This window comes from Epinephelus moara, chromosome 2 (genome assembly GCF_006386435.1).
Source record: "Epinephelus moara isolate mb chromosome 2, YSFRI_EMoa_1.0, whole genome shotgun sequence".
Classification (NCBI taxonomy): Eukaryota; Metazoa; Chordata; class Actinopteri; order Perciformes; family Serranidae; genus Epinephelus; species Epinephelus moara.
Window position 1 is genome coordinate 43,747,183 of NC_065507.1, and position 15,973 is coordinate 43,763,155.

The window sequence follows — 15,973 nt, forward strand, 5'->3', positions numbered from 1 at the left end:
TTCAGACTTTATATGAAGGCTGTAATAGTTCAATAAAATTACCATATGGGACCACACACAGATTCAATATTGAAAGAGGGATTAAACAAGGAGATCCAATTGCTCCTTTTTTATTTTTATTAATTATGCAAACCATGGCCTTATATATTAAGAAATATCAATTTAGAGGTATAGAATTGGATGGAGAGGAATTGAAATGCTGTCAACTGGCAGATGACACTACAATCTTTTTACAAAATGAAGGTGAAGTGGAAAAAGCCTTAGAATGTCTGAATGTCTTCTCTCAGGTATCAGGTTTGAGAATTAATGTCAAGAAATGTGACCTCTTCCCTTTAAAGGACAAACCCGCTGACTTAAGTGAAATATGTGAGATTCCAGTGAAAGATGTTGTATCATACCTAGGCATCAAAATTTGCAAAAATCAAGAAGAAAGAGCCAATTTAAATTTTATTCCATTAATGGAGAAGATGGGTAAAAAATTTGATAGCTGGCTTGAACGAGATCTATCACTATATGGGCGAGTCATGTTGTCAAAAAGCGAAGGCTTATCACGGCTTATATATGGTGCCTTGGCACTGGATGTTCCTCAAGCCTTAGTTAAACAAATTGACTCTAAGTTGCTAAATTTTATTTGGAGGAATAAACCTCACTACCTTAAAAAGGGTGTCCTGTGTAACCCGTGCTCTCAAGGGGGGCTTAATGTTCTTGACTTTAACACCTCAAACACTACTTTAAAGATTAAATGGTTAAAAAACTATATGCTTGGTAAGGAAAAAATGTGGTATATTATTCCAAATTTGATTTGTAAAAATGTTGGAGGTATTGATTTTCTGTTGAAGTGTGACTTTGACCTAAACAAAATTCCCACTCGGTTATCTAGTTTCCATAGGCAAGTATTTTTAGCATGGATGTTAACTTACAAACACAACTTTTCTCCTCACAAATATTTAATTTGGAATAACAGATATATCAAGTACAAGAATAAATCCATTTACTTTGATGGTTGGGTGAGGCATGGTATCTTAATGGTGACACAATTGTTAGACAAAGATGGAAATTTATTGACTTACACAGAATTTTTAAGAAAGTATGGACTTCCAGTCACTCCAAAGGAATACGCAGTTGTGTTTGATGCGATACCATCTTGTATTTTGAGACTGGTCCGGGGATGTGACTCCTTAGAGAGAAGTGTTCAGGTGATATCAGCCCCTATGCTGGGAGATTTAACCCTCACTGACAAGAGATGCAACAACTATTATATCAGGAGTCACTGTCAGGAAACATCAATTCCCTCTACTAAATCTTTCTGGGAGGCAAAAATTCAAAACATTAAGTGGAAGTTTGTATGGAATATAAATAAAAAAATACTGTGTCACCAATAAGATAAGAGAAGTCTCCTTTAAAATTGTTCATATGATTTACCCAGTCAAAAAAATACTTGCTAGATTCAGAGAAATAGACGAAATGTGTGTTTTTTGTAATATTGAACCAGAAACTGTGCTTCATTTGTTTTATAATTGTCCTTACGTTAAACTGTTTTGGATAGACATGGAAAGGTTTGTTAAAGACCGAATGGGACTCAGCATTTGCCTAAATATAAAAGACATTATTCTGTATGTTAAAAGAAGCTTTGAAGGCAAAGAAATCTTTTTGTTAAACCTTTTTATATTATTTGGAAAATTCCACATACATAAATCCAAATGGACTGGAAAGAAACCACGAAGTCAGCAATTTAAAATGGAATTTGGACATTATATTGGGACATTGACAGGACTCAAGAACCAAAAAGCAATTAAAATGTGGTGCAAATATGTGAAGACTTAGGAATTGTATGATTTATGAAATGAACTAAATTGAGATACCCCTGGATATTATTTTTCTGTATATTAGTGTATATATGTAAATATGGCGTGGTGTGTTGTGCTGTGTTGTGATGTGTGTAATAGCAATAATAATAATAAAAAAAACAAAAAAAAAACTGCAGCGCCTGGCTCTAAAAACTGCGGCCGCCTCGCTCTCGCGGTTTTATCGCCGTCCACTTTTGTAATACGTCAGAGCAAGTCGGGATGAAGTCGGACACAAAACTAACCGGCATGCATTGTGCGCCGATTGCCTGTGATCGAATCTGCGCAGGACTGGCTCATCTCGAAAACCTAATTTGTGCTGGACATCGATCCCAACATGCCTGTGGAAACGGTCCGGAAAATGTTTGTTTACGAGGACTACAGTGAAAGGATGGAGCGCAGAAGCTCAGGAATGGTTCAAACGCTTTTCTTGAAAGATACTATCTTATCATCTGTCGGCATCACAAAACGAGCAGACGTGGTAAGTGATCGTTGTGTAATTGTGCTCAGCATCTCTCTGCTGTAACGTTAACGTTACCGGGCCCTATTAGCAGCTGGCCTTTAAAAAACATAAATAAATAAACGCCGGCCTCTTTTATAAACTGGTGGTGTTTATGTGACATTTTTGGCATTTATAGAGCGCTAGACCCGGATTACACACATCCACAGAAGCACATCCACACACGCACACGGACACGCACACGCACACGCACACACACACACACACACACACACACACAGACATCAACCCTCACCCAGGCACATGCGCAGTTGCGCACTCTCAGCTGATAGTAAACAGATAAGATGGCGACAAGACGCAACTTCAGTGTTAATTTAAAGCTAGAAGTTTTTAAATATTCCGAACAAATGTTGGGGGAATACGCCGCGAGGCATATGGAGCCTGGTTGGCAGAGGACGGCAACAAAACCTTCACAAAAGGAGGGAACATGAGAGCTGCTGACAAACGCAAGAGAACGGCTTACCGGCGACACACAAGCCCGTCTCCAGGTCCAGTAATTTCCTCTTTCGTTGGTGTCATGACTGCCCAGTAGTACCTGGACAACCGAGCAGTGGCGGCACACAGGTATGTGGCGTGTCAGAGGAGAAGCCATTCACATTTCTGTCTTTGTGTCAGTAACGGCCCACAAACCTCACCGCACTTTAGGGACCTGTTCGGTGGGCAACGTCCATTCCGACATCCCACCACTCCGACATGGGCCTCTAATGGGTCTAAATGGCAACACTTAATTTTCCATCAAATGTCCCATTCCGACTATTTTTTTCTCCTATCGTCGGAATGACGGAATTTATTTATTTTTTTTAAACATCCTGCCTTTCCAACAATTCCTTTAATGGCCTATTTTTTTACCCAAAAGATTTTGCACTAATGATATGCCGGCGCAAATACGCCCCTAACTCCACAACCTCGCAAACCAACTTTAATAATCTATTATCAAAATCTCCTGAAATGTCAAATATCAAAATACAGGTATTAATGTAACTCGGGCGAGTCTGAAACATGTTAGATTCATGTCTGAATCACAGGGATCACTGACTGTAAGCAGAAATACAGTGTCAGTGACCTGTCACAGCAGCCAGCTGGAGCGGAGCTCTCCACAGAGCCCATGCGTCTTTATGCACGCTGGCAGCATATGCAACAATAATAATTGCAATTACAGATAGCCTATCAATGACAGCGCTCCAGTTACACACCTGAAATCACTGACTAATTCCAGCGAGAACATGTCACCTGGTACAGAGGTGAGCATCATTAACGTGCAGAGACTGAGAATAATTGAGATGTCCGCTCCATGCGCAAAAAGTTGGAATAAGTTGGTTCTTTCTATTCTAAACTACTATTCTGTGGTGACTACAGGTCAGGACAACTGAACCGTGAACTAGTGTCTGATTACAAAATTACTATCACTACCACTAACGAGCGATCTCCTCCCCTGTCCTCCTCTAAAAACTGTTAGGTTATGATCAGACAGCTCACCTGTGTCGGACGTCCCGGTGCTGCAAATAAAACCAATTTCATATATTAGGCTACCCAAAACTTATTTTATTTTATTTTTTTTAATCTTTTATCTTTTGAGTTTTAAATCAATAAGTGAACAGTGTTTGTCTATGTTTGTCGCTCCTTTTTGTGTAATAAACTATTTGAATATCATTAATTTGCTTTTGGGGTGCGTTTTGAAAATCACCACGGACTCATGACATTGTCAGGATCTGACGGTATCCGACACACCTACATGACAGCTGTTACACGCACACCAGATTTATAGTGAAATAGAAACAACACAGCCCTTATGAATGGATCCTGAGTGCCATCATCTTTTATTTTTATTTTTAAAATCCGAAATAAGCCCACATCCACCTGATCCTCCTCTCTGACTGTAGATTCGACCCTTAAGTTATCATTCAGTATCAATTTAATATCATTCAAACATCACAAGCTTTGAAGAATAACAGGCAGAGAGAGAGGGGGAGAGGCTCGTAGAGGCTGTGACTCGGCGCTGTCCGTGGTGCTGAACTGCAAACATGAAGAGAGAGAAACCCTTATTAACAAGAGGCGTTTTGCTTATGCTTATGTATGTATGATGGTTGTATGATAGTTGCATGAAGGTTGTATGATGGTTGTTTGAAGGTTCTCTGAAGGTTGTGTGATCACACACACACACACACACACACACACACACACACACACACACACACAGAGTTCAAAACATGGCTGTTGGGAACAGGCTGATTGCTTGGCCTCCGGTATTGCTGCTTGCAGCTTTCTCAAAAACCGCTCATCCAACAACTTCACACTTGACACCCGGGGTTGCATTATCCAAATATTTTCCGTTATTGACTTTTTTTTTTTTTTTTTTTTACAATGACCAGTCTTAATTTTGACAGCACATTCTGATTTAGTCTTAGTCTTTTGAATAACATACTATTTAGTTTTAGTCTTATTTTAGTCATCTGAAATCTTTTAGTCTTAGTCTAGTTTTAGCGGACTAAATATCATAAGAGCTTTAGTCTTAGTTTAGTCTTTTAGTCTTAGTCGACTAAATGTTTCTCCAGAATTTCCAGTCATTGGAAGTATCCATCAATCTGTTATGGAATGGTATCAGAGTTTGAATACACAATTCAGACACAGATTTAACAGTTGTAATATGAATCATGTATTTTATTTTATTCTTAATGATAAAAAAAGAAAAAAAAAAAGAGTAGTTCTGATTGGATCTCTTCTCCATTAGTCCCTCCTTAACATTTTCGAAAAAAGAGTAGTTCTGATTGGATCTCTTCTCCATTAGTCCCTCCTTAACATTTTCGTCTAGTCACTGACTAAAATATCAATTATATTTAGTCTTAGTCATCTGACTTTTTAGTTAGTTTTCATCAGTGAAAAAGGTTAGTCGACTAATATTTTTCGCCATAGTCTTAGTCGACGAAATTAACACTGACAATGATGTCCATCATTTTGACAGATTGTAACGAAATTCAATGAGGCTTTACAAAACTGCAAGTTCTGTAGCATCACGCAGGCATCATAGAGTGCCACAGTCACGCCCCTTCTGTAGGACCTCATGGGACCTTAGATCGGAAAAAATATTAATAGCAGTGGATGAGGAGAGAAATATTATCTTTTGGTCCCGTTTGAGTTGTGACATGAAATCCAAATATGTTGTTAATGAATTTAAAACATAAATTTTAAGGTCAAGAAAGTCATACTTTGTGGTAAAACTGTTGAGATATANATGACTTTATTCTGGTAATATTAGGACTTAATTCTCGTAGTATATATGACTTTATTCTGGTAATATTAGGACTTAATTCTCGTAGTATATATGACTTTATTCTGGTAATATTAGGACTTAATTCTAGTAATATTACGTCTTTATTCTCGTAATTTAATTTTTTTTTTCTCTTAGTGTGGCCCTAATTCTCTGTCATACAAAATACATGAAGGTATACTACAAACAATTGTGTTAGTGAAATTGCATTGAACATTAAATGAGCAAAATCATGAAGAGTGTAGATAAAAACACAATGTAAACTGCAAAGATGCCGTAGACTGCAAGCACTTGTTGGTGTCCCCATCGGATGCATCATAGAGTGCCACAGTCACGCCCCTTCTGTAGGACCTCATGGGACCTTAGATCGGAAAAAATATTAATAGCAGTGGATGAGGAGAGAAATATTATCTTTTGGTCCTGTTTGAGTTGTGACATGAAATCCAAATATGTTGTTAATGAATTTAAAACATAGATTTTAAGGTCAAGAAAGTCATACTTTGTGGTAAAACTGTTGAGATATAAGCTATTGAAAATACGTAATTAGTAAGACTACACATCAAAAAGTGGCGTATGTGACGTCATAGCTTTCGCTCGCTTCATCAGCCCTCCTATGGCATTGCTGCAGCTCTCAACATGTCCAGACTTAAAGTGATTTTCCCCTCTTTTAATAACTTTTTCCCTCATTCTGGAGGAAAGCGGTGAAATGTGTTGTGGTAGCTATGATGACGTATATTATGCCAGACGATAGTTGTAGTCCACTAAGCGCTTTCACAGAAAACCATGAAATGCTTCACTATCGCACATTTGATTTTGACTTTCTTGACCTTAAAATTTATGTTTTAAATTCATTAACAACATATTTGGAATATTGAATATAATAGAGAGAGAGAAAGAGAGAGAAACTGATGAGAGAGAGAGAGAGAGAGAGAGAGAGAGAGAGAGAGAGAGAGAGAGAGAGAGAGAGAGAAACAGTGTGAGTAACAAAGAAGAGTGTGTAATGACCTTTAGAGCTTCCAAGGATTCTGGAAGTCATTCAGATCCGATAGGAATCGCAGCAGTTTTGGGGAGATGTGGTACTGCTTTGCACCCTTCTTTTCAGACTTCGACCCTCGTTCTGGATTGATACCCAGCAGGCTCCTGTGGCAAACACAAAATGTATCATGTCACTTGGCATTGTAACATGAAGTACAGTACAGCATACAATAAAATGGGCATTGCCAAAACATACCTCTGGATAAACTCCAGTGTCAGGGCTGCTTCCTTTGGGTACTTTATGTTCAGAACATAGAAGAGGCTGAACATACAGCTCACGGCAACCAGAGGACAGCTGATGTTCTTGTTCACAGTAACTTCATCCACTGATAGCTTGTATCGTCCTTCATCTGCAAAATACAATACAAAAATACAATACACATTTTATGTGCAGAAATGCATGTCACTATAAACTGAATTTGAAAAACTTATATTTGAATTGCTCAATTTGAATGACATAAAGCAAATTTGAGTCACCATAACTGAGTGAGGTTTCAGAGCAAATGAATTCTGTTTCAAATGAATAAATTCACTTTCAAAATTATGCTATTCAGATTCATTTTTCCAAATGCAGTTATTCCCGTTCACCAATAAAAATTCAAATTACGTGATGCACATTCAGTTTTTTGATAGAAGTATTCAAGATGAGCAATGAAATAAACAACCTATACAACACCTATATTGTAAACATACTTACCCACGATGATGATACATGGTGTGCTTGGCAGCTCTCCTAAGGCATCCTGCTGGAGGTGAAGACAGAATGGTCATAGGGTAAATAAACACTCTGATAGGGCTTGCTTGGTGCAGTGCATACTGGATTCTATAGAGACACTGTCGAACCACATCAAACTTCCTTTAATGCTTAACAGTGGTAACAATGCGTATCTAGCTTCCCCTCCTACTGTAATAAATCAAAAATAAATGAGGTTATTTATGCTGTACTCACTTCTTGGTTTAGTAGCAACACCTTTGGCTCCTCTCCAAAGTACTTGATCAGGCCCCAGAGGAGGTTCAATGGGTCTGCGGTAACTCCCGTGATTCCCTTGCCGACAAGAAACTCAGTGATGGTCTTGCCCTTCTCCTCAATTTGGTTCAGCAGTTTCGTCTGGACAGGAAATCCGATCAACTTCTCTGTGTGGTCGAGTAGATGGGTGGCTTCAAACAGGTACAGCCATTCTTCCATGACTTTGATTACATTGTCTTGGTTATTCAGAGTGATGCGTTGGGCGCTGCATGTTTCTGACATTACTCCCTTGATGTCAATCTCAGATAGAAGATTTTCTTTATAGGCATCTTGTAGCATTTTCTTTTTTTCTTCATAGTCGGAGCCATTTGGTGCCCCGGGTTGCCAGTTACTACAACCATAATAGTCAGATGACTTGAGTTTTTTCTTAGGTCTTTCTTCAGGGCTTGTGATGACACCATACTGCCTTCTGACATTCTCGACTCGGTTCTCCATTTGTACCACGAGGGATGCAAAACCTTGACCCACTACATTTGTGCCGCACTGATCCAAGAAGGAATCCGGGTATCTCTCAACCAGCTGTTGTGCAACCTGCTTCAACTTGCTTCTGCCTGGCCTGATGTCAGAAGCCATCATGTCTTCCATGACGATCCTAATCATGTGCCTTCTATCTTTTGGTTGTGGTCTCCTCTTCTCCTTCAGTGCAGTCATCATTTTAACTGGGAACTTCTGCCATGGGATTTGAAACTTCTCTGTATGCGTCATAGTTGATTTTCCCACCACGTGTGTCGTAGCTGGTGTCCCATTCAGGTGCGTCGTAGCTGGTGTCCCATTCAGGTGCGTCATAGCTGGTGTCCCATTCAGGTGCGTCATAGCTGGTGTCCCATTCGGGTGCGTCGTAGCTGGTGTCCCATTCGGGTGCGTTGTAGCTGGTGTCCCATTCAGATGCGTCACAGTTGGTGTCCCCATCAGATGCTCGGTAGAACTGGAAACATTGGGAGCACAGGACCCAACTGGAGAAGAGAAGAAAATATTTTTTACTATAATCAAGCAGCCCTACTACTTGTGAGGCAGACTCTTCCAAGTTTTGTGAGTGAGTGAGTGAGTGAGTGAGTGAATGTCTGTGTGTCTGTTTGTTTAACATACAATGTCCATACTAATAGCAATGCATTTCTTTCCCGGAACACACATTTAAATCAGGGAGAGGGGAGAGGGGGAGCGGGAGGGAGAGAAATGGACTGAAAGACAAGGGGGGAGACAGACAGACAGAGAGAGACAGACACGAGAGAGGGGAGAGAGACAGACACAGACAGACCAACGGACAGAGAGGGGAGAGAGACAGACAGACATACAGAGAGAGAGAGAGAGAGAGACAGACAGACAGACAGACAGACCCACGGAGGGACAGAGAGGGGAGAGAGACAACGACCGAGAGATAGACGGAGAGACAGAGACAGAGACAGAGAGAGAGAGAGAGGGAGAGGGAGAAACAAAGTTCAATGTCTGATCAAGCTGATTACATACCTAAGCAGAATGCATTGATCAGCCGCTGGACTGTATTGGTGGCAAAATCCCATCCAAGTCGTCTGCTTTTAAAAACGTACAGTCTTCAAGATTTGTGACTCCAAGGTCCTCCAACTTTGTGATAACAATGTCCACTTGCTCTTCTTCCAGTGAAAGCAGTGTTCTTCTGATCTTTTGCCTTACATGCTCCATGGTGGACTGTGTTTAAGTACAAACAGCTGCCTGCCACCTCTATGGTAATGTCTGATTGGAAAGTAATCAAGAAGCTCATCAATTCTTTTGCAAATAAAAGAACCCCCCACACTCTCTACTTCAAAAACACCACGATCTGGATCAAGGCTTGCACTTTTCTGTCTAAGTACAAGAAGCACTGACTTTTGTTCTTTCACCACAATGCATGCAATCAGCCCGACAGTTAAATTTGACAACAGCTCAAAATGACAAGCATATCATTTGCATAACATGTGCCTTGTACAGTAATTCTGTCTGTCACTACTGCATTTGAATGTGAGACATTAAACTCTGTCAATGCACCTTTAACCTGACTATCATACAACTCTGGGTAAAACCTTGTACAGTCAGACATGATTAACTCAGGGCAGAACACATTGCCCCTGCTTTGGTAGGCCTGCAGCAGCTGATGCCTCTCTGAAAGGGATTTTGAGATGTTCATGAAGTTTTTACTTGCTCGAATACACCTCTTAAAATAGCTGTGCTTGCTCTCGAATCTCATTGTCCATGTGCGAATTAAAGGTCCAAACTCTAGCGTGAGATCTGCGTAATGTAAGAGATAATGGTGTTTGGGTCTCAGTTGTGTAAGTGGGAAGAGGATATGTCTCGTTTCCAGGTACTCCTCAATGAGCACCTTCATGTATGCAACCTGTGACTCTGACAGTGTGGGAGCACACACGAGCTAAACCACCTGTCTCAGTAGCAGTATGAGTTCCCAGACTTCATCCTTGGGGTCTCTGACTCTGTCATCTAACAGTATTGGTAAATGTCTAAGCAGCCACCAGTTTTGGGCAGCATGCCCACCAAGTTTTGTCCCACTGGTAGGTATAACATTGGCCTTGTTCTGACTCTCTCCTTTGAAGGTCACAATCCTGCTGTTAAGTACATCATAACTGAACCATTTCCTTGTTTTTCCTAGGAACTGCAAGTACATCGCCAAATCATAGTCAACTATGCCCTCAAATAAATCGTGGGCAAGGCAGGGTTGGAGTCCTGGTGCACAAACATGGAAATGTGTGAGCTTGTTAAGAACACTGTTTGACTTGATGCCTTGATGCATTTGCACATCTGGGTTATTTTGCAACTCCTGCAATGATTCACTGTAACTAGCTGGTGTTCTCTCAGTGGCTGTAGAAAGAGGATTTCTTTGAAAGTCCTCTTTTCTAACATGACAGTTCCTACAAAAATATGCTGCACTGCTAAAGTTTTCAGTAAATCCTCCAAGATAGTGGGACCCAAGATTGTCTCCTATGACACAGGCAATACTGCCTCTAAAGGTTTTCCTTTCAACACAAATGCCTGTTGACTCAAGGTCACCCAAGTCTGACATCAAAGTGTCAAAAACTGCGTCAGGTCCAAACCATTTACAGTTCTTCTCCAAACAAAGTAATACAAGCTGGATAGAATCAACAGTGGATCTGTTATGGGTGTAGACATTAGCTAGACTGTAGTACACTGCAAGAACTTTATGTTTTTGCCTGGCAGACCCCAAGGGGTTAGCAACTTCAAAAGCATCTTGAAACAACATGATCTGAAGAGCATGCGGATCAGATGAAAACAAAACGTTTGATTTAATGACATGCCCATCTCCAATATCACATAGCATGTTCTCATTGGCAGGTATGGGATGTAGCACTTGATGCCGTACACCTTGATTCGACAAGAGAGCTTTTAAGCTTTGTAAGATGGGAACGTAATGGAAATGTTGTTGCTTGCCAATGTCATCTTGGCCTAAATTTATCTTTACAGGTTCAACTAAGTTGAACTCTTTCCTGTAACACTGAAGTCTTCTGTGGTATGTGGTTAAGCTGCCATTATTTGTATGTAGTGTGCTCTGGATTGGGCTTTGCTCATATACATGTTGCCCTAGATTTTGTAAAGCCTCATCAGGTACACCATACTCTTGAAGACCTCTTGAAAACAAATCCATAGTAAACTCATGCTGGATGTCCTGAAGCACTCTCATTTCACTTGCAATCTTTGAGACTGTAGATGCCGGGACAAGATACTTGGCTTGTAAGCCAAGAAAAAAAAGAGCCATGTTTTCAGTGTATCTATCCTCGGCTGACCCTGGGTGAGTGTCTCCATCTTGCTGCCCTGCTGCACTCTCTCCATCATCTTGCTGGATTTCACCATCAATGTATGACCCTGGCCCATTATCAGAATCAGCATGTAAACACTCTGTCTCACTGATATGACTTTGACAAATATGTGTAACATCACACTGCTTGTGACATCTTGACAAATGAGATGTAAAAGTAGATATGATTTTGAAAGTCTTTCCACATCCACTATAAGGACATGTCACTTCAAGACCCTCTTTTATATGACACTTCAGATGAGCTACAAGACCTTTTATGCTTCCACACTCTTTGCCACAAAATTCCCAAGAACACTTCAACTGTATAGATATGTTACTTTTAAAAGACTGTTTCCTCCCCTCATGGTGATTTCTGGTCAAGTGCACATTAAAGGAATTGTAAGAGGTAAAGCTTTTTCCACAATCTGGAAAACCACAAGGAAAAACTGCCCGACTAATGTTTCTATGGGTCCTGCAATGTTTTAAGTAGGCAGACACTGAGGCACTTGTGAACTCGCAGATACCACAATGAAGTGTCATAGTGTAAGCAAGTAAAAAAAAGAAAAGAATACATGGCAATCCCATAAAACAAGTAAGCTTTGAGGGGTAATGGCTACAAAGGCTTCTAGGGAGTCAACTGTAGTGTCCAAGCTAGTGTCAACTGTAGAGTCCAAAAGCTGTTCACTCCATTATTCATAAAGAAAAAAGAAATAATAATGTGTAAAAATCATCATATTCCATATGGTACCTGCACTGAGGTGTAATGGATTGGCTTCTGGGGTGTCACGTGGTGTAGCTGTCCAAGAACTTTTGCATGGGTGGATGTTCACCTGAAAACAAGTACAGTAATTTTAGCCAACAAATATATTCATATTTGAATTGAAATCCAATTGGATGTACACATAAAACACTGACTATTGGCTTCATTGAACTCAGACTATTATATATATTAAATAATATTTTTTCCAAAACTGCACCAGGTTTTTTTTTTTAAATTGCAAAAAAAAATGTTCCAGGTTACTTAAAATGAATTGCAGTATATTAGGGTTGCACCAATGTTGTCTCTTTCACCTTCTTCTCCCTTATTTTTCATCTCTAAATTGCTTCAGATTGTGGCAAAATTCAAGATTAATTTAACTTTTTACCTCAATTATGAGTAATAAACGATTATCTGAAAAAAAATACTGCATGGGCTGCAAATAAAAATAAACAAATTAGAACATAAATTTTTTTTAATAAATAAATACCATGTAATTTCAGAACAGTCTTCAATTAGGACAATAATAGGTATTTGGTTTCAAAAGTGTCTGAACATACTACTGAATTTACTGAATTTCGCTTCGGGGATTAATAAAGTACATCTTATCTTACTCTACATTTCTTGCTCCTAAACCAGGCCTTTTACAAGAAAAAACAGCAGGATATGTTTCACTGTGTCTTTATGCTTTCCTGTCGTTTGATGAAAAAGTAGAAAAACACAGACAGGCGTTGCTGCAGGTTGAGTGTGCGTTTCCAGCAGAGTTCACTACATTTCACACAATATAACGTTATGCTCTGCTCTGATGCCAGTCGGATATTAAGTAGTAAATATGACGGTGTTCCTTTACACCACACTGACGTCTTTTTATCTTGTTTAAAAGAATACTCCGACGATTTGGGAGTTATGCCCTTTCTCTATCATTTTCATATTGAGACAACATGATCGATATCTTTTTTGTGTCGGTACGTCCAATGGCCAGGGCTCAGCGGTTAGCATGGCGGCTTATAGGGGGTCAGTATGTCCTGCGCGGAGGGATACACCGGTGAGCAACAGCTGCAGCTGGCTCTGGGACAGGTACGCTAGGTCACTCGGTAAAAGCAAACAAAGAGACGACACGGACGATATTACTCACTCGACTGAAAGCTGTCCATCAGCTCCTGCAGGCCTGGGGCGTTTTTTCCAGTTCATCTTAGGAACATGAAAAAAAGTTTCAATCACGCCAGGATTAGTGATTGCTGCAAAGTTTTCACTCCTTGTGATGCACTCTCTGCGGCGGTTTTCCTCCTGATGATATATCTCCCCAACGATGGTAGCACCGAATCCCATTCTGTGCAGTAAAATGATTCCACCTCCGTAGACATAGGTTGGCAAGCCCCGCAGCTACACCACCAATCCTCCCCTGACCTCCGTCTCGCTAGGCTAAATAAACAATTGAGTTTTGTTAACAAGCTACGTCTGTGCCTGCTCACCGGTGTATCCCTCCGCGGATTGACCCCCTAAGCGCCATGCTAACCGCTGAGACCCAGCCTCTGGACGTACAGACACAAAAAAGATATCAATCATGTTGTCTCAATATGAAAATGATAGAGAAAGGGCATAACTCCCAAATCGTCTGAGTATTGTTTTGTTTAAAGCTGTTGTGTTATTTAACGTTAGCTGTGGCTGCATATTCTTTAACGTTACCTGTCTGCACAGTTTGTTAGTAGCACCGCTGATTCATCGAACATATTTCATTTCCTGTAAGTTCTTCAGAATAAAAGCTTTCTGTTAGTTCCTAACTGGAACCCTTTTAATTTGGAGCAGCAGCAGGAGGAGGAAATGCTTTCTTCATCAGCAGTAACTTAACACGGCTGAAACCACAAACAATAGATGGTGAAATAAAGCCATATTTTCGCTGTTAATAAGTTTTTAAAAACATTTCAGACGAGAAAGTAACCAAATACTTCTTTATATACCCATGTGCTATTTGTAATTTATCAACAACGGGACAACAGGCAGCTAACAGACCTAACGTTAACAAGCTAACGTAACATAGCTAGCGAGTCGCGAGACCATAGTAAAATACTTTAGCGAACGTTAACTCTAATCTACTAACGTTTATATAATATTTATTTAAGATTTTACCGAGAAAATAGTAACCTCTTTGATATTTCCATCAAATACTTGGCTTACCTTGACATGAAAAGTGAACCAGCAGGGCCCAACGAGACCTTGACAGAGACCTGCATTGACAGAGTGAAGAGGGGGATGGGCTATGACGTGTTGCGTGCCGGTTGACAGAAAATACTGTCAAATATACTGTAAATTCACAGATGATGACCCAACTGACGAGTGATCATTATCACGACAGAAAGGCTCTCATACAAAGTGGCTGTTAATAATCTTGCAAACAATTAATTCAGCTATCAGTTTCTAAATTCAATCTTGCAAACAATTAATTCAGCTATCAGTTTCTAAATTCAAAATAATCAAACCAAGTGTTTTAATTTACAATAGAGTAACGTTATAACTAACGTTAGTCTAACGTTGCGAGCTACCGTTAGTGCTAGCTAGCAAACATTAACGTGATATCTAAGGAAAGTGCGTTTTGGCTCATAACTCCCATATACTTTGTCGCACATTCAAAAACCTTTTTCCACGCGTTCAGTGAATTGTGCTGAATCTCGTGATATAGGCCACGCCCATTTCCGCCTACCGTTTTTTTTCCGCAAATTCGCAAAATGTCGCAAACCTACTTTTTCAAACTCCTCCTAGGCAATTTCACCGATTTGCACGAAACTTTGCACACAGCATCTGTGGAGTCTCCTGACAAAAAGTTATTAAAAGAATTTCGATATTCCAAAGAGTACTCAAGTTATTACATAGCAAGTTCCTGCAGATTTAGTACAAGACAGGAAGTGTTGCATATATCCACATTGGTGTGTCCGAATGACATGAAACTCAGTTTACTACTTCCTGATGAGGCCCTGAGGCTCAGTGCAAAATTTCAGGTGATGACCACAAGGTGGCACTCTGTAAATTTAAGTATTTTATATCTCCACGTCGGTTGGGCAGATTAACACGAAACTTGGTATAATTATTGTCAATGCCCTCCTGAGGATATCTGACGAAGGACTTACCGATCCGCCACTAGGTGGCGCTCTGGTGGCTGTCTAATTTAATATTTGGCACTGTGCCAACACCATAACACTCATGGAAATAAAATTGATAGGGGTGGTATAGACTGGCTCCTGTAACTCACACACCAAAAATGACCAGCAGGTGGCGCTATTTTCAATGCAAAAGCGTTTTTGGCTAATAACTCCCACATAATATGTCGCACATTGTTAAACATTCTATTTACGTGTTCTCCGAATTCAGCTGAATTGTGTGGTGTAAGCCACGCCCACTTTCGCGGTAACTTCGCTAAATCGCGACAAATGAAAAACGTACTTTTTCGAACTCCTCCTAGGCGATTTGACCGATTTGCACCAAACTTTGCATGAAGCATCTGTGGACCCTCCTGACAAAAAGTTATTAAAAGAATTTTGATAGTCCAAAAAACGCCCAAAATATAAAACAACAAATTCCTGCACATTGTTTTCAAAACAGACAGTCTTTCATATCTTGACCAAATACAGTCCGATTACCACAACACTTTTGCTGATTGTGTTCCATGGCCCGATAAGGGTTTGTGCAAAATTCGGTGCAAATCGACCAATAGGTGGCGCTTTGGTGGCAGTCTTATTAGTGTGAATGGAAGTAAAT

The 15,973-nt window shown here is 40.0% G+C and overlaps 1 protein-coding gene across 1 annotated transcript; it reads right to left on the reverse strand.

Moving 5' to 3' along the window:
• Positions 1-5,604: 5,604 nt before the first annotated feature.
• On the reverse strand, positions 5,605-14,458 carry LOC126397561 (uncharacterized). Its single transcript, XM_050056439.1, has 7 exons — positions 14,399-14,458; positions 12,215-12,296; positions 7,614-8,644; positions 7,362-7,410; positions 6,861-7,014; positions 6,635-6,769; positions 5,605-5,990 (listed from the first exon to the last, which is right to left on the reverse strand). The coding sequence occupies exons 3-6, from the start codon at positions 8,598-8,600 to the stop codon at positions 6,637-6,639; spliced, it is 1,323 nt and encodes a 440-aa protein (XP_049912396.1). The 5' UTR covers positions 8,601-8,644; positions 12,215-12,296; positions 14,399-14,458; the 3' UTR covers positions 5,605-5,990; positions 6,635-6,636.
• Positions 14,459-15,973: the final 1,515 nt, after the last annotated feature.